The following is a 19,918-nucleotide window of genomic DNA, read 5'->3' as shown; positions in this document are numbered from 1 at the left end:
AACAAGTGCGTGTGACACCACCTCATAATAATAGTCTTTAGGAGGAGAAAGCTCAGGCTTCGAAATGCTGATCTTGATTAATGAGCTCCGGGCTTAAAAGCGACTCTTAACAGTCTGTCAGCGTATTAAAATGAAGCTCTTTGGATGAACAACTAGAATAAATGAGCGTCTACCTTTATTTAAGCATGACCTAAATACAGTAGTTTCTGTAGAGTAGAGGAGCGGACACTTTATTAGGAACATGTACACCAGTCTATTCTTGCAGTTATCTAATCAGCTGTAAAACGTTCCAGCTGTAGCTTCAAATGACTGTTTTTGGCTTACCAGATTGGATGCAGATCAGATTAGTTTCCTTCTATTGTAGCCCATCCACCATAAGCGTTTAATGTGCCATGTGCCCTGAGATGATTTTCTGCTTTATCTGCTGATAAACGTATTCGATTTTGCAATTGATCCAAGGTCATAGCAAGGTCAAATGTGTAAAATACTCTTCGTGAAAATCACGAAATTCTTAGACAGAATTCTGGTGAACAAATTACGTAGTAGCAAGAAAGACTAGACTTCTTGGTGATGGAGGCATCACCATCAATGCATCAATGTCTTGATTCTTAATTAACACATATTAACCAGAATGTTATCTGCTCCAACATAAGGAAATGGGAGTTAAGAGTGCAGTTTCACTTAAGCAAAAGACTCTAAATGATGTAAAGCAGTAGAAGAGCTGTGTGTGTGTGTGTGTGTGTGTGTGTGTGTGTGTGTGTGTGTGTGTGTGTGTGTGTGTGTGTGTGTGTGTGTTGGTGTGTGTGTGTGTGTTGAGGCATCTATCCCCAGGCAGCAGTCGAAAGGCTGCATCACCTGCAAGAGAAACGTGAGTCTCAGCCAGCACCGTTAAATATTTATCATCCTGTCACGTGATGCCACAAGCATACATCCTCCCATCTCGATCGCTTTCGCTCATTCTTCACTCTTCTCCCTTCCCTTCATTTCTTCGTCTTTCTCCAACATTTCCTTGAGTTTCTCTCATAGTCTCAGAGGTAAAACTGTAACAAAAAATGGTTCCGAAAGTTTAAGTCCTTGCCATCATTCTTATTTTGCTTCTTTCCCCCTCTCTCTAGCCTTCTCTCTTTCTTTTCACTTTCTTTATCATGTATTCCTCTCTCCATCTGCCTTCGTTCCACCCAGCGGGCGGATCCTATTCCTCTCTTCTCGCTTCTCTGGGTAATTAAAAGAGAAAGTGGTGCATGTGTGTGAGTGTATATGAGTGGAAAATCTACTTCTTAATATTCACTCCAGGTGCTGCTTCTGTGTGTGTGTGTGTGTGTGTGTGTGTGTGTGTGTGTGTGTGTGTGTGTGTGTGTGTTTGGCTTCCGAGCCTCCCCTGCTGTGCCTGTCTGTCAGATTTTGACCCTGACCTTCTCCTTTACCCCTGCACTAATATTTATTTAATTCCTCACAGGCAACGAGGCAGCATTGTGAATAGTAATCAAACCCCGACCTCTGAGCTTCATATCTTTCATCTCTCTGTCTCAAAAACAATTAGTAACGGGACAAATACGAAAGTGAACAATGTCGTTCTGACTGCTGACCGTACAAACTGCTTGTACTGCATTATGTACTATAGTAGACTGTGTTACAGTATAAAGTAGAAGCTGGGGCTGTTTTCTTCCAAGCCCAGCCTGTAGAATTATTCATTTATTCATTTTTTGTTTATTAGGGAAATTTATCATACCACATCAACAGTGTTAGACACAAGTAATGAATCTAAACAAAGATGGATTGCTTTCTGGATTAGAGTTTTTTTTAATACCTTTTGATGAGAAATTTGAAGTAAACAGACAATATACAATCCCTTACTCACAAGCACAAACAGCAGAACCGTATGCTTTGTGCAGTCTGAGTAAAAGAGCTCAGTTTCTGTTTGCCATGCAGCATTATTAAGATAGGAAAATCCTTTATTCGTACCACATCGGTGTCATTTTTTTGCAAAATGGTAACTTCCCTGACCGGGAATCGAACCCGGGCCGCGGCGGTGAGAGCGCCGAATCCTAGCCACTAGACCACCAGGGAAAGGTGTAAAGTTGTCGAAAAAATGCCCATGTGACTGTTGCAACCAATATTCCTGCTGCAACAATTACTAATACTAGATTCATATATAATAAAGACTTTTTTATTTTAGTCTCATATATATAATAAATAAATAAAATATTGTGTAATAGAATGCATAATAAAAGATAAAAGAACAAAAAATGAAGTAAGAATATAAGTGTAAGGAAATAAAAATTACTGTAACCGTGGGATAGATTTACTTGTGGAATAAAATATACAGTAGATATACAGTAAGTAAAAAAGTTTTAGAGTTTAGAATACATTACAAATAAAATAAAGAAATTCAGGATTAAAAAGACTTAAACATGTAAGTTAGTATACTCTTTTAAAAAAGGCAATATATTTCTTTCTTTCTTTCTTTTTTCTTTTTTTGTTAGCTGACTTGGTTGCATGGGCAATTTTCTTACACAGCCATGTTAATTTTGTTAGACAGCCACGGCGCCAGAGAAAACCTGACCTCTGAGGGTCAGAGGTGATAATGATGCCGAGACGACAGAGCATAGGCCTCGTATCTGACAATTACAACTAGATTAGGGACATAATCACGACGTTGAGGCGTCAGAGTCATTTAGGCAAGCAGACAGAAGGGCTAAAAAAAACTTTCACCATTTCGCAGATGAAAACGAGAGCAAGAGAAAGAGAGAGAGAGAGAGAGAGAGAGAGAGAGAGAGAGAGAGAGAGAGAGAGAGAGAGAGAGAGGACAGAGGGGGAGAAAGAAAGAGATAATGACCCTCTACCCATTTACATTGCTTTCACCCTAAAAACACCATCATTATTCTATCCAGCTATTGATTTTCTGCAATCATCGCACTTTCCTTCATGGGCGATGGCTCATTTTTCTTCTCTCGTATTCTTTTTTTTTTCGTTCCCGGCAAGAGATGATTATTTGATGGCCGCTCATTTCTTAATTTATTTGATTATAAATATAAAAAAAATACAAAGGCGACTGAAGCAAACATGTTTTATTTCGAGACTGTAATTATGTCGTGAAAGTTTCCTCTCTGAAACTATCACACAATACATAAGAGCATATTTACTACTTTATTTCTTATTTAATACAATATTTAGTATTCAAATACTGTTTTTTTAACACTTATTAGAGAAAAAACCCTTAGTCTGGCTGAAGAGGCAAATCATGTTTATTTTCTATAAGAAAGAAAGAGAGAAGGAGACAAAATGCAAAATGGTGGATGATTTCTGAAAGTCCACCCACCGTGCACACACAACAGGAAATCGATAGCTCGCAGTATACCGACTAAAGCCCCCCAATACCCACAACCCACACCCCGCCACTAGGGATGAAATAGTAAAGAATGGTTAGGGAGAGAGAGAGAGAGAGAGAGAGAGAGAGAGAGAGAGAGAGAGAGAGAGAGAGAGAGAGAGAGAGAGAGAGACAGACAGGATAAGAGATGAAGCAGGCTAATCAGCAGGTTTCAGCATTGGGTTGTCAGACCAGGTGACAAGCTTTTTTTTCCTTTTTGCTGTATTCCATAAAGACCTCTAGGGCTATATTTAATTCACACGCCATGCTTTTGGTTGTTTGCACAGTCACCCTGATCATCTTTTTTTTGATTCACCATCCAGTCCTGGGAGCACTTTGTGTGTGTGTGTGTGTGTGGGAGTGTGTGTGTGTGTGTTACAGCATGGGCTTTTCATCTGAGATTTGATGAGCCATGTCCTCTTTACAGCTGATATATCAAGAGTGCCTCTCTCTCTCTCTCTCTCTCTCTCTCTCTCTCTCTCCTTATCCATTCCCTTGCCTCGGGGATTTGCTGTGCTCCAGTGCTTATTAAGATTTAGCCCCTGATTTGGACTGTTGCCATGAAAAAAGCCCCCAGGCTGGACAGAGGATCCGAACGTCTCTATTCAGACACCTAAACTCCTGTTTAAACCAAGAGATTGTCACTGCTTCCTCTAGACTCTCTGTGTGCAAGTAACATATAGTGATCCACTCATACTTGGGGAAACATCCACTACCATATTTGCTGTCATTGTTGTACTGGGAATAGTTCACCTCTTATTTTAATGCTTGCTTAGCAGTAGTGAGTGCTGCCAATATTTATGGTTTATGTTAATAGATCTGAAAATTACCTTCATGGTCAAATTAAAGTGCATCTTTAACTAAAGCTTTGTTAAAAATGATAATGAAATAACAACAGCTGCTTTATTAGTATAACTTACTGGTATAATAAGGTTTAAAACATTACCTCAGGCTGGTTAAGCAGACAATGTGAAGTGGACTTGAAATGTTTTAAAAGAAAGCGCGTCTGGAAGGCATGCCCACGGCTCTTACCCGTAGGGCCACTGAAGAACATGGCTTTGGGGAAATCAATCGAATGTGGAGCTGCTCAGCTTAATGTTACTGCTTATTTATTGAAAAGAAGCAGCAGTACATGGTGCTCCACGCTCCAGCTGTGATAGCACAAGCTAAAATAGCTCTAATTATCTTTATTCAGTTATTAAGTTATCCTGCTGTATACAGCTTTAGAAAAATAAAGTATGAAGTAGAACTAAAATGACGGCTAAGATGAATAATCCTGTGATTAAAATGACCTCGGATCCTGCTTGGTCGTGTTCCTAACATCTAGAGGATGATTCATTTATAAATAAGAAATGATTCAATAGGTATTTATCGAACATGAGGGAAATATGAGCCATTCCTGTAGTCAGAACACACACCGGGACTTTGATTTGTTCAGTGATTAGCTGATTAGCACATTTCTTTGCTAATTGACAAAAGAAAAGGTTAAGTGAAATTAGCAGTATGGTGCGCTGTTTATTAATTTCCTTTTACTTCTTTCCAATTTTTCCTTTCAATAGAGTGTCTCAATGATTGATGCTAACGTAATGTTGAAGCAGTATGCTAGCTCTGTGTTGAATCTGTATGTTAAGTTTCTTTTGAAGCAGTAAGCTAGCTCTGTGTTGAATCTGTACGCTAAGTTTGTTTTGAAGCAGTATGCTAGCTCTATGTTGATTTTTTATGCTAAGTTTTTTTGAAGCAGTTAGCTAGCTCTGTGTTGAATCTGTAAGCTATGTTTGTTTTGAAGCAGTATGCTAGCTCTGTGTTGAATTTTTATGCTAAGTTTGTTTTGATGCAGTTAGCTAGCTCTGTGTTGAATCTGTATTAAGTTTGTTTTGAAGCAGTAATCTAGTTGTGTTCAAGCTGTGTGCTACTTTTGTTTTGAAGCAGTAAGCTTGATGAATCTGTATGCTAAGTGTGTTTTGAAGCAGTAATCTAGCTCTGTGCATGCTAACTTTGTGAAAGACTCTCCTACAGTCAGCTTTTTTTCTATGTTGAACCACTATTCTTGCTTGTTAGCTTTACAATGTGACGCAAGACATTTGCAAAAAGTCTTAGCATTAGGAGTAAAAATATTTCACTCCTGCTCCTTTTGTCTTGCAACCTTTGTCTCGTCTATCATAACGAACGGCTGACTCTTTGTGCCGCGGGCTTTTGGGTCAATGTCCAACTGTAATACATTCAGGGAGCAACTTTATGAAATCACAAACAGCAAATGGACGGAGCGGATAGTCACTGAGCACTGAGGGAATCCAACCAATGACCTTCTGAAAGATAATGCAAACTGCTGGAATCAAATCCTGCAATCATCTAGTTGGCACTCATATACTTATTTGGACATGGAATTTGATTAAACACCCAAGTCTGGCATTTTAGGTCTAAGATTACTTACTTTCAATAGGATTTGTGCTTTTATCACATTAGTAGAAGGCAGGTATTAAATTTGCACTCTGCTCAGTAATGAGCGTAGTTCCTTCACTCTTAGCAATGTTATGTCATTCGTTAACGTTAATGATATTATACTGCTTACTAATATAGATTATGTTAAATATGGAATAAAATGTTACAGTACTGCAATGTGAAGTGGATTATTTTCCAAAGTTAGCACAGCCCGAAGTGTGTTATTGCTCCTACACCACAGCCATTTGCCACAGTAGCCAGAGGAAAGGTTATCTGGGTGTGATGTTGTGAATTGGCCTTTGGGATTTTCTGCTTCGTTGCATCTCTTTTTTTCTAGAACGTTCCCACAAATGCCTTAATACTTGTGGGCCTTGTAATGGAGAGGAAAGCATACTGAGTTTATGGACATGGAGACCCACAGACCTTTACTAAAAGCATAAGTAAATGCATTACTGAGAGTATTAATTAACATGTTATCTGGTAGAATCTGGTTTTAGGGGTGTGTGTGTGTGTGTGAGTGTGTGTGTGTTACAGAGAAAAAGCAAAAGATATCTAGACAGATAGAATCAAATCTCTATCGCTGGTATCTATTTTTTAGACATCTCTTTGTTGGAAAAGAGAGGCATTCATTGAACTCAATGAAAAGTTTGCCATCTCTGTTCATTTCTAAGGCTGCGTCTTGATCAGACTTCCTAGCTCCCGAGTTAGTCAGTATATCGTGTAGACATCAGGGACACCGGGTATTCAGTTCTGTTGACACGAATGCTTTCTGGTCGACTTGGAATAGTAGAGGGGATAAGTTGTTTATCATTAATACCACAATGCTGTTTAATTTTAATTTTTAATCTAATTGGTCAGTGCACGTTGCATGTGTTATGCTACACAATTTAAATGTAATAATAAACAAATGTAACGCATGTTGTTTAACAAATAAAAATATGTCGTATATCATTAGTAGTCTCCGATGTCAGCGTTCTGTAACTTTCAGTGAGTTTTCTACCACAAGCAAGGTCTGTGTGTGTGTGTCTGTGTGTGGTTGGTTGGGGGGGTGCCTTCAGTGGCACCGGGTGAGGGAGTTCATGTGGAATGTGTGTTAAGGGAATGAAGATGTGATGGTGGTCTTGCTTAGTATCAGAGTTAGACACCATATGGTGACAGGAGCGCTAAAGTTATATGATGCAGGAGCAGCTCTTGATGTGTGTGTGTGTGTGTGTGTGTGTGTGTGTGTGTGTGTGTGTGTGTGTGTGTGTGTGTGTGTGTGTGCGCGCGCACTGAGTCTCCACAGGGCTTATCACACACAGTGCAGAAAGCAACCCGCCCCTGGTGATTACCTACCTCTGTGTGTGTGTGTGTGTGTGTGTGTGTGTGTGTGTGTGTGTGTGTGTGAGTGAGAGGGAGAGAGAGAGAGTGAGTGTGAGGGTGACTGATTCTCTCAGTAATGATGTCATCCTCGAGGATGTAATTCACAGTTATCTGGTGTGTGATTCTTATTTTCCCTGTCTGAGAGAGCAGGAGGACACCAAGACCTCTTATTCCTTCTCTCTCGCTTTCTGTCTCTCTCCCCCTTTCACTATCTTTATCTATTTTGCCCAAGGATCAGGCGTTTCGCTCATGATCAAGTCATGCTGATTTCACACTTATTAGCACTAAACCTCCCCCTCGGGGTCTGACCAGCACTCAATCGCTGGACGGTTAGCTGGTGTCGGTTACCTGGTTGATTATTTTTATAATTTGTGTCGAATTTCTGCATATTTTTAAATGATTACAATTATTTATTATGAATCTCAGATATTGTTACCAATCCATGATATATCAAACCTATGCATTTTTAACTCAAAACTAAATGCATGTTCTTTATTATGTAAGTTATTCTGACATTATAAACTGACATTATCAGTCAGCGTTTAAATGATTTCATGTAAATAAAGTACTTTTAAAACTTAAATATCCCCTATATAGTAACAGTACCATTAGTTAATGAATTTAAGTATTATTAAGTGGGGTACAAAATATTTGGAGACTGAACTGACAAAAATATTGTTATTTTTACCACAGGATGTGAGACTATCTTGAAGTACAGACAACAGGCTTTAATATGAGACTATTTGCATCCAAATTGGTTAAACTGTATAGGAAGTACAGCACTTTTAATATGTGGTCCAAATGTAAATGGAAACTTGTCCGCTTAGTTCTTCTATGGTGTTGTGTGTGTTATTTTGTCAGATAAATTTTAGAGCTGGTACCAATTTTTGTTTGCAATCTAATGCTGTTTACAATCAATATGTTAGCTGGCAGTGAAGCAAGCTATCGTTAGGTTAAAAATCTCAACAAACCGATTACAGAGCTGAGTGGTTGTGAATCGACCATTTTGGTATCATTTTAATCCAAAAAAGAAACAATGCGATGGTAAAAGCACCAAAAAAAAAAACACCATTAAAAATCTCTGGAAGTATTGTGCGATGACAGAATTCTTACAACTTATCACAAAAAGATCAAGAATATCTGTGGGAAAGCCAACAATAAAGAGAAGATCTCGCCAGAGTAAATTCAAAGGATTGTGCTCAAGATTGGAATCCATTGGAAAGCGAAGGATGGATGAGACAAAGAACAATTTGGCAAAAATGAATGATGGGAAAAGAAAAGGACGTTGGAAAAAACGATCTGCTGGCCTCATCTTATAGCGTAATTGTGTATGGCTGCCAATGGAACAGATTCTCTTGTATTTATTAATGATGGGACTGTTGACAAGAGCAGGATGATGAATTCTGAAGTGTATGGAGCTATATTCTGTGCTTCAGCCTTATGCTTCAAAATCCAATTTGGTTGAATGTCACTTCACAGTGATGCATGTAATTTATTGATATTACATCATTACCTAAGGAATAAAACATAACTTGAAAACATGCTCTTGTAGGGAAAAAGTCAACGATTGTTGAAACTTGGTTATTTCCCTATAGTGTACAGTTTCTCAATGTAGCTGAGAAAAAAGTTAGTTCCTGCTATCACTTATGCTGTAGTAGCTTTAAACAGGTCAGAGGTTATTTCCCTCCCTCTCATGAAATGTATAAGGCACAAAAAATGAAGCTTGTTATGTTACTCAGAATGTGGCTACAACAGAGACTAAAGAAATGTCAAGCAAATGTTGTCATTACTCCATTAGCATGAAATAAACGCCATTCGGAGTTCTCTGGCATTAGAAACCTAACCAATTTAACTAATTAACTTTGAAAGGCAAACTGCCTTCTTTCTATTTAAGCAAAGAGCTGAAGCTTGCTAATTAGAGAATTTGCTTTACCTGAGGCGGACTGTGAAGTTTGAGAACGCATTTGCTCATTAATTGTGGCACATTATCAATGTTGGAGTGAGGCTGACTGTACGTTATATATTTGTTTATTTTTTCAAAACACAGGTCATGTCTGTTTACTTGGCGCCAAAGTAATTTTCTTGTCAGCCGAAGTTGTTTGTTCTGAGGACGAAAGGTGGTAATTGACAGCAACAGATTGACTGATTGGATAATGAGGTGCGACGTCTCCTCCCGCCACGTCTAATTAATTCAGGTGTAAAGATTTGTAAATGGTTCTGGATTGTAAAGCATGCAAATGTTCGGGAAAAAATAGAAAAAGAAGACGCTGTTAAATACGGGTAACTTAATCAGGCAGCATGATGCTGGGGATTGAATACGGGATCGGCTCACATGGCAAAATTGCGGCATGTTGTCAGTAGATCATATTGATCTGAGCACGCTACACAGCATCGTATCTAAAAGCTATCGATTGGCATAAACAAAAAGGACCGAATTCAGAGAGTGGTATGAATTTTTAATATTGCGGGGCCTCCCGAAGCCATCGAGAGATGGAGCTTTTCCATGATTCACTACCTGAGTAAGTGCTTATTCAGTCCCAAAGAGGGAGTGCAGATGTCTTCTTTTCAAAAAATGCTAATCGGCAGAAAGGAGTGAAACGTGCACAATTCATTCCCTGATGTTTTCTCCTTGTATGCACTTTGCAATGGAAAAAAAAAACATTTGGGCCTCCTGGCTAAAAAAGAAAGTTGCATTGCGTTTATTTTGCTTCAGCACTTAGAGGACAGGATTTGTTTCAGCTTTGTATAAGAAGTTCAGAGTTTGTTTCCTCAGGGGATGCTAATAGTCCCTAAGGCAATCGAACACATACACACACACACTTGTACATGGTGTACTGCCAAAACTGAGGTCCTCTCCTGGGCCCGATTGAAAATTTCATCCACAGCACTTTCCTGTGGCAGTTTGAGGATACACAGACCCAAATTTCTTCTTCCTACCATTTTCCAATTCCTTTTTTTTAATAAAACAATTTAGGAAGTAGAATTATTCGTACATTTTAGGAAAGGATATGTTCTAACTATGGTTTTCTCTGTAGTCCAAGCCATTTTCAGTCATTTATGTGGCTCGGGAGTACGTAGCTGAAGTGTTTTGCTGCTTTGTTGCTTTGCACTCGAGATCACTGGAGATTTTAAAGTGTCTCGAGTGTGTGTGGACAGACCGTGGATTAGTGCCAGGCAGGAAGAGCCAGGAAATCCCCAATCAGGGGCCAAATTTGGCTAGAAACAAGGGCACTGTTCCCACTTATCCCACCATCCAGTAAGAACAATGTCACCACTCTAAACTTCTTTAAATGCTCTGCTCATCTTCTAAATTCAGGATTCCCGTAATACGGTTGACGGGTTACTATGGTAACAGCCCACAGTGTTGGTAAAAAAAAAAACTGGTTTAAATCCAAATAAGAAATTAATTCACTGATTGGGTTCATGCAAATCATAGCAAAGCACGAGCATGCATTTGAAAATGCTAGGCTAGTTGTAGCTAGTTTGTATGAGATGATTCCATAGTGCCGAAAGGGGCAACCTTGTGCTTTTGTGGTAAAAAGATATTTACCTCGATCATGTTTAGTGTATACAAAAAGCTCAAACTGTGGTGAGCAGTTCAGATCTGTGAGCATTGAGCACTGAGACATGCTGAAAAGGGTCTCTGCTTTTACTTTTACTCTGTGAACGTGTAAAAGTAAACACTGTTACACAACGAAAAGCTGGATGAATCCCAGCATCTACATCTGGCTTGGCATTACCGAGTTGTCAAATTCTATGCCATTAGCTGACTTCGCATTATGAGTTTCTTTGTCCCGTGGGTACTCCTCAAGAAGCCAAACTCGGTTAATTAACCGTTTTTTATTGCGTTCCCACGCAATCCCAGCCCTTATTAGTTAATTAATTTCCTCTTGAGCGAATCCATGCGGTCGACTTGTAATTGAATTCTAAGATGGCATTTCACTGTGCGTTTGTTTGTAATAATGGTATGAGAACATAGACATGTGGGAAAAGGAGGAGATGATGAAGAGTGGCATGTACATGTGTGTGTGTGTGTGTGTATGTGTGTGTGTGTGTGTGTGTGTGTGTGTGTGTGTGTGTGTGTGTGTGTGTGTGTGTGTGTGAATTTATGAGTTCAGGCTTTGATTAAATCCATGACCTTCAGCGCCCGCACACGCAATCAAGACGAGGGCAAATTCATCATCCCATTGATCCATCAGTTGAATTGCGTTTTGCGACTTGACCTCTCCAAGATAGTCTAATTTGCTCTCCTGGCATGCTCATGTCTTAACTGCATCATGAATTTACAACCCTACCGCCTGACACATTACCCGTATTCTACACACACACACACACACACACACACACACACACCTTCTCTGCCTCTAAACCAAGCAGCAAAGCAATCAAATAAATTTGCCCTCATGGTTCATTAGCATTCAGTCTCACCCCCTTCCCACACTGGAATTTGCATACATAAGAATATTTTTGTTTTATACCAGCTAGTGCCTTTTCCAAGTACTCGTCCTTTCTTTCTGCTTCCATCGAGTTCCCGTTCGTGAGTGGTGTGGGGAAAAAAAAAAAGTGTAGCCGAACAAGGCTCCTTAGAGGATTGGAGAAATTGGGCCATCCAAGAAGGCTCAGGGGCAAAAGACTAAAGCAAACAAGAAAGAGAACAGAAGGAATAGTTTTTGGAAACTTGTTTTCTGGTTCGATTTTTGTACTTGTAGCCATAAAAGGAATCTATGTATCATTTAAGTTGCTTGGAAAAAATGTTGCTCAGGGATGTCTTGGTCCAGGAGAACATGTAGCAATGTTTTCTTGGTGGTGTGGTTCTAATCCTAAATTTATTCTAAACTGAACTTGTAATCCACACTAGGTTGGTACCGTGTCCAATTTATCCCCTGCTTTGTGTGTGCCCCAAGATCCTTTGGTTTGGCTTCAGCCTTCCCATGACTCTGTGTAGAATAAGCAGTACAGAAAAATGGATGGATGAACTCATAGTAGACAACAAAGTGCAAGCTTTCATTTCGACACTAACCGTTGTGCTGTTTTCTGTTTATGTTCTCTTCATTGCAGCTTGCAGACCAGGTACATACAAGGCTTCAGCCAAAGATGCCTACTGCACCAAGTGTCCTCCACACAGCTACTCGCAGCAGGAGAAGGCATCTGAGTGCACATGTGAGAAGGGCTACTACCGTGCTGACATGGACCCTCGATCTATGGCCTGCACTAGTAAGTTGATGGATGAACTTTGGTGCCTGGTGGACTAGTAGAAGGTGTAAAAAAAAAAAAATTAATCACATAGGCTGACGTAGATATGCTGAGGATGAAAAGATCCGAGAGGAATCTATAAGCTGAAGGGATGAAGGAAAGAAATCGTGGACTAGATTCTGGCTAAGCAGAGTGAGCAAGATAAACATTTAAGTGTACACATATGTAGACCTTGGCCTTCTGGATAAAGAGATAGATAAAGGGTATGAATTATGGAAACAGGAAGGAATGATGGGAAGTGGAACAGTGGATTTTATTGAAGGTGCCTAGATACTGGAACTATAAATCAAGATGGTTGGAAAAATAGATGGATAAAAAATGACAGACCGGATGATGGATGACTGGATGGAGAGATGGATGGATGAGTAGTTGATTGCATTCAATGTAAGGTAGATGACTGGATAAGAGATACAGATAGAATATAAATATGTCAGTGAAACCTTATTGATATTTTAATATGTGCGCTCCAGTCTCAATTTGGTAGAGGGCTTTGGGAGGGGGGTCCACTCTCTCATGTTGTCATGTTGTAGAGGGCTTTGGGAGGGGGGTCCACTCTCTCATGTTGTCATGTTGTAGAGGGCTTTGGGAGGGGGGTCCACTCTCTCATGTTGTCATGTTGTAGAGGGCTTTGGGAGGGGGGTCCACTCTCTCATGTTGTCATGTTGTAGAGGGCTTTGGGAGGGGGGTCCACTCTCTCATGTTGTCATGTTGTAGAGGGCTTTGGGAGGGGGGTCCACTCTCTCATGTTGTCATGTTGTGGTCCTTCGAGGATGGGCTGTACTGGGCGAATCGATATATGGATATATACAGCATGAATTCCTGATGCAGAATGGATATATAGTAGCTAATAGGATGGATAGATAGATAGATAGATAGATAGATAGATAGATAGATAGATAGATAGATAGATAGATAGATAGATAGATAGATAGATAGATGCATGGATGAATGGACCATTCTGTATGTCATCTGGCCAACTGGATGGATGGAGGGTGGTCTAAGGTTTGGGCCGAAATATGAATGGATAAATGCAAGACTGGATATTTAGTAGCTGACTGGGTGAACTGAAAGTTGATGGATGGATGGATGGATGGATGGATGGATGGATGGCTTGATTGCCTAAAACATGAGTGAATGTATGATGGCAAAGTTGAGCGAATGGACATACAGTAACTACTGGGATGAACTGATAGATAATGCATAGATCGATGGATGGATGAATGCTCTAATCCAGTGGTCCCCAACCTTTTTTTCGCTGCGAACCGGTCAATGTTTGATAATTTTATCGCGGCCCGCTGGGGGTGGGGGGTGGCGGCTATACAATTAAATTAAAATTAATAATTTTAATTTAATTGTATTTAATCATGCCTTTTTAACTCACTACAATGCTAAATCAACGAGAACCCTGAGCTTGTTTCTTTACAACGAGACGGTTCCATCTGGGGTAATAGGAGACAATGACACCCGAAGTGTGTTGCTTATGTCCAGTTTATTCCGTGATTTTGTTTTGGTTGCCGTCACTGCAGAAAACCCCGCTTCACACAGATAGCATGTCAGAAATGGCAATAGGGATTTAAGTGCTGTGGTGACAATCTCAGGGTATTCCGCCATGACTTTAATCCAGAACACCGGCAGAGTTTCTAACTTTCTAACGAAGTCTGTTTCGTGCTCATTTTTGCTAATTTGTGGGTTAAGTTTGAGCAAACACAATATACACGTACAACAAGTACTGTTAAACATGACAAAGTACCAGTGAACAGAGAAAAGAGCGATACACACCTTCTCTCTCCACCAAAGCTACAACACCACTGCCGCTTGCAGCCGCTCAGCTCCAGACGTCACCTAAACCCGGCCTGATAGCATGATATTTTGCGCATACGCGGTATTGGTGCGGCTTTAGGTGACGTCTCTCAGCTCCCGGTTAACCTCTCGTCCATGGAAAGTCGCACAAACCCGAGAGAAATACACCACAGTAAATAAAATGGGAATAATTTTATGTTCCTTTGGCGGCCCGGTACCATTGGGTCCACGGACCGGTACCGGTCCGCGGCCCGGGGGTTGGGGACCACTGGTCTAAGGGATGTAGATAAAGATGGATTGATGGATTAATGGTTTAATGATGGGTTAATGTCTGAAAACATAGATCCACAGATGCCGTAATGGACATTTAGTAGCTGTTGGGATGGATGGATGGATGGATGGATGGATGGATGGATGGATGGATGGATGGATGGATGGATGGACCATTCTGTGTGTCATCTGGCCAACTGGATGGATGGACGGTGGTCTAAGGTTTGGGCTGAAATATGAATGGATAAATGCAAGACTGGTATTTAGTAGCTGACTTTGTGAACTGAAAGTTGATGGATGGATGGATGGATGGATGGATGGATGGCTTGATTGCCTAAAACATGAGTGAATGTATGAAGGCAAAGTTGAGCGAATGGACATACAATATAACTATTGGGATGAACTGATAGATAATGCATAGATCGATGGATGGATGAATGGTCTAAGGGATAATGTATAGATAATTGATGGATGGATGAATGGTCTAAGGGATGTAGATAAAGATGGATTGATGGATTAATGGTTTAATGATGGGTGAATGTCTGAAAACATAGATCCACAGATGCCAGAATGGACATTTAGTAGCTGCTGGGATGGATGGATGGATGGATGGATGGATGGATGGATGGACATATGAATGCAGATATATGAACAGACATATAGCTGTATGGATGATTTGAATGAAGGTAAAATGAAAATTAAACAGGTGCATGGATATACATATGGCTGGAGGAGAAGATTTTCTCAGATGCATTGAAATGTTATTACTAAGTGACTATTACATCATTGCCTGGTAATGCTTATTCAGGGCATTTACAGGGTTCATGAGATCACTCTATTGACTGGCAGAAGAAATAGGGCAGTGGTGGTGGAGGTTGGGGGTGTTAGTGACCGGCGGGGGCAGGTGGGGATTAAAGGGTGTTTGACTCGTTAAATAAAGCAAGATGGATTGATACAAATATTTTAAATTCACTGACTTCAATCATTTCATTCATCTCTAACCCTTCCATAACAGTAGAGGAACTCAATTAACAGATCTACTGCATCGATAATACGAGTCATGCTTACTGACGTGTGTATGCATGTTCATAATGACCTTGCTATAACACACACACACACACACACACACACACACACACACACACACACACACACACACACACGGGTGTTATGACTTGAAACAGCTCTAATGCAATTATCCAAAGAATTCAGCAGTGGGGGAGAAAAGTGTGTGTGTATGTGTGTGTGTGTGTGTGTGTGCGTGTGTGTGTGCATGTGTGTGTGCGTGTATTTGCTGAGACATGGAAATCATGTGCCAGGAAGCAACAATAATGTGCTAATCGAATCACTTCCATTTGTGACACACACTAGACAAAAGGACGCTGATAGACGCAGCATGCCTGCTGCTGAGCTAAGGAGACACACACGCTCACAAAACACTGACACACACATGCGGGCACACACACACACCCCCACACACACACACAACCTATACTTTACAAGCAAGAATCAAATTGAGAGTCAAATGGGAATTTGAAATGGAAATGAATCCTTAGGTTAAAATTAAACAGACACAAAGGGTAAAATATGGAGTCAGAGAAGATCTAATGAATCGGAAATCATAAAAAAGCGTCGTACGCATGGACAAACATGCACACATATACTCTTGGGAATCAAATAATGTGTCAGAGGAAAGTGAATAAATCAAAGAAGAGACTCATATACACAGACGTTTGAGTATGGTGGGGAACGAATCAGGAATCAGAGTGAATCAGTCACATTCGTGAATCAAATCGAATTGTCAGGGAAAAAGAAAATAATCGGGTAGAAACACAAATATAAGAAGTTAAAAAAAGTCGGTTGAGAGGGAGGGAATACTTACACACACACACACACACACACACACACACACACGCACAAGCACATGGAAAGAGGTGTGGCGATGTAAGTGGTGTGTGATTTGGTAGGTCTTCAGGGAGCTCTGTTCATTTATCTTAGCCTGTGGATCTGATAAAATGTCATCACCACGGCCAGTTAAACCCTCCCTCCATCCCCTCCTGCACAAGTACTCTCTTTTTGTCCTCCATCATTTCAGGTTTTTCTTTTAATCTGGATGAAAAAAGGACAGCTTTCTGTCTTCGCGAACACTAGTGAGCTGTTTTGATTAGACCAATGTGTGATTAGACACTGTGCTGATATCTGAGCTTAGAAGTTCCTTTTCATTTTATTTCTTCTGGGTTTTTTTTTCATATATATATATATATATATATATATATATATATATATATATATATATAATTCTATTCACTCACAAATACTCTGCTTCTCCCTCAGGGCCTCCATCAGCTCCAGAAAATGGCATTTCCACGCTAAATGATACATCTGTTGCACTGGAGTGGCGTCCTCCAAGAGAAAGCGGTGGGCGCGGTGACCTTGCCTACAATGTGCACTGCAGGAAGTGCGCACCAGACGGTAGGAAGTGCGGCCCATGTGGAGGCGGAGTTCACTTCACGCCACGGCAGTTTGGCCTCGATACAGCGAAAGTGTTTGTGTCCGGCCTGCTTCCTAACACAGACTACGCGTTTAGTATCGAAGCGATCAACGGTGTGTCCGATCTGAGTCCGAGTCCGAAACAGCAGCTCACCATCAACATCACCACTGGGCAGACAGGTACGACCTGTTAATAGTATTAACATTACACATGCATAAAAGCATACTCTTACTTAATTTGTCTTCAGAGTCTAAGGTTAAGATTTTATTCAACAGCAGAACACTGAAAGCTGTGTAATAGGTTTATGGATGTGTATTGAGCAACGTCCACTTCTTGCTTTCCACTCACTCATGCTCAAGGGCCTTTTATTGTAGCTTTTTCTTCTACTTAGAGACTCTTTAAAGATTTGAACCACAGGCTCGAGGCTTAACCGTGACCTCAGAGCATAAGGATCAACGACTCTTCCTGTTTGTCACGTCCCTACATTTATAATGTTTTATTTGTACTCACTTCTACTACGTGCTTTAGTACTGCTGCTGGTAGTAAGTGTGAAACTCCTCCTGTTATGTAGTTAATATAGATGGTTTAAAGGAGATATAGCTGGATGAATGGATGGTCATAATGCAGCTAAATTATTTATCCTGAAGATGAATGGATGTATGGCTGAATGGAGGAAAGGATGGATGGATGGGTGGGTGGATGGGTGGGTGAAGGGAGGAAATGATGGATGGTTGGATGCATGAAAGGATGGATGGAGGAAATGATGGATGGATGGATGGATGAATGGTCGAATGGATGAATGGTCGAATGGATGGATGGATAGATAGAAAGACAGACAGACAGACAGACAGACAGACAGACAGACAGATAGATAGATAGATAGATAGATAGATAGATAGATAGATAGATAGATAGATAGATGGATGGATGGATGGATGGATGGATGGATGGATGGATGGTCTATATGATGATGAAATCCTGCATGCTTGTGTCTCATTAGCTTCTACCTGCATTTCAGGTTCAGCCAAATTCAAAATCGGTCCCGCTAGCAGACTCACTGATCCCAGAGTACTTGGATTGGGACACATCCGAGGAGTACACATACATGCGCACACATACGCGCACACACACACACACACACACACACACACACACACACACACACACACACACGCACACACACACACACACAGTCATCAGTTGACTGGATACATTTCGGTGGTAATGTAGAAACTCGAAGCTCAATGTGCTGCTGATTGTGACTGACACTTCACACTTGGAGTAGTGCCCAGACTTTCCATCATCATTTGGATCGTCATTCTTTTGTATCAGTACGGATGGAGATAAATGTGTGTGACGGACACAGAGGATCATAAATATGCATGAGGATTCTGCAGAGGAGGAGGAAATAAACTCTAGCTGAGGGTAAATCGACTCAACGAGTCGATCTGAATACGTACTGAAACGTGGTTATTGGGTCTAACCTTTAAATATAATAGGATATACTGTAAGTTTTTGGTGATTTAAACTGTTACAATTTGATAAATGTGCATGCCCGAAGCATGTAAGTACATACAGTAGCATGCGTTTCTGAGGATTATAAAGGAGAGAGAGAGAGAGAGAGAGAGAGAGAGAGAGAGAGAGAGAGAGAGAGAGAGAGAGAGAGGTGTTATTGGACTGGAACAGTCAGGTGCCCACGTAGGAGTGTAATTACATGCTGGAGTGTGAACAACACCTTCCTGTGTGTGTGTGTGTGTGTGTGTGTGTGTGTGTGTGTGTGTGTGTGTGTGTGTGTGTGTGTGTGTGTGTAAAAGAGAGAGAACTTTTGAAGAAAATGTCTGACAAGAATGATAGCAAGTGATTGAATAATAAAAAAAAACTGATTATTTTGCACTTTGACGCCATAATAATCTCTCTCTCTCTCTCTCTCTCTCTCTCTCTCTCTCTCTCTCTCTCTCTCTCTCTCTCTCTGTCACATACACACACACACACACACACACACACACACACACACAGCTTGTTTTAATATTTCTGAATACGCTCAAGTTTCAGAAAGCATCAACACCTCCATGGTGTGTCATTTATCCTGCTGTAATTTCTTATTAAGAAATGACTGCAATCAGTTTCAATTACAAAATGTCTCTCTCTCTCTCCCTCTCTTGCTCTCTCTTTCTCTCTCTCTTTGTCTGTCTGTCCCTATTTCTTTCTCTCTATTAGTGAGTGTGATTCTGAAAGAGAGGAGGAGTAAAGATAGCATCACTCTGGCATGGCAGGGACCAGAGAGACCCAACGGAGTCATCGTTGAATATGAAGTCATCTATTACGAGAAGGTAATATTCTTCTCTTCTCTTCTCTTCTCTTCTCTTCTCTTCTCTTCTCTTCAATTCTGTTCTTGTCATTCAACCACCCATCCATCCTTCAGACTATCCATCCACCCATTCATCTGCTATGTGTCCATCCATCCATTCAAACATCTATCCATCTATTAATCTTCTGACTGGACATTTTTTCATCATGTCTTTCCTTTTTGCTCCTCATTCCCTTGTCTCTTTTTTGCCTCAGACTTTCTTCTTCATCTTCCAAGTTTTTCCTTTCCACTTCTCCTCCCTTCCTGTCCCGGGGCCCAAACGTTCCTTTTCGTTGCTTTTGGTGGTTTTACAGCCTCAGTGTGAGCGTAGAATGACAGCAGGGTGGTGTGGAGCTGTGGGGTGGCGTGAAGACGTTCTCACTTTAACGAGCACCGACAATGACACAAAGCCTCAGGACAACATGCTTAACACACAGCATGTGTGCTACACTTCCCAAAACGTCTGAGGCCAGGAAGCACTTTTATTCACTCAATTATTAAAAGCAGGAGCAATCATTTTAATATTTATGAAAGCACTTTACATCACCCCTCACTAATCGGCAAAAATGGGGTCTTCCTAACCAGGGCT

The 19,918-nt window shown here is 40.6% G+C and overlaps 1 protein-coding gene and 1 non-coding gene across 4 annotated transcripts in view; one reads left to right on the top strand and one right to left on the bottom strand.

Moving 5' to 3' along the window:
• epha4b (eph receptor A4b) overlaps nucleotides 1-19,918 on the top strand; it is a 93,693-nt gene that overhangs the window by 36,987 nt on the left and 36,788 nt on the right. For all 3 annotated transcript variants that reach the window (XM_027148623.2, XM_027148625.2, XM_027148621.2), the window contains 3 exons: nucleotides 12,227-12,382; nucleotides 16,826-17,161; nucleotides 19,200-19,312. In XM_027148623.2, coding sequence (XP_027004424.1) covers nucleotides 12,227-12,382; nucleotides 16,826-17,161; nucleotides 19,200-19,312 — 605 coding nt within the window. The remainder of the gene's footprint in view (nucleotides 1-12,226; nucleotides 12,383-16,825; nucleotides 17,162-19,199; nucleotides 19,313-19,918) is intronic.
• trnae-cuc lies at nucleotides 1,996-2,067 on the bottom strand. Its single transcript has one exon. It is a non-coding gene; the product is annotated as a tRNA-Glu (tRNA).

Source organism: Tachysurus fulvidraco, chromosome 1 (assembly GCF_022655615.1).
Source record: "Tachysurus fulvidraco isolate hzauxx_2018 chromosome 1, HZAU_PFXX_2.0, whole genome shotgun sequence".
Classification (NCBI taxonomy): domain Eukaryota; kingdom Metazoa; phylum Chordata; class Actinopteri; order Siluriformes; family Bagridae; genus Tachysurus; species Tachysurus fulvidraco.
This window is presented reverse-complemented; position numbering and strand designations above follow the sequence as displayed.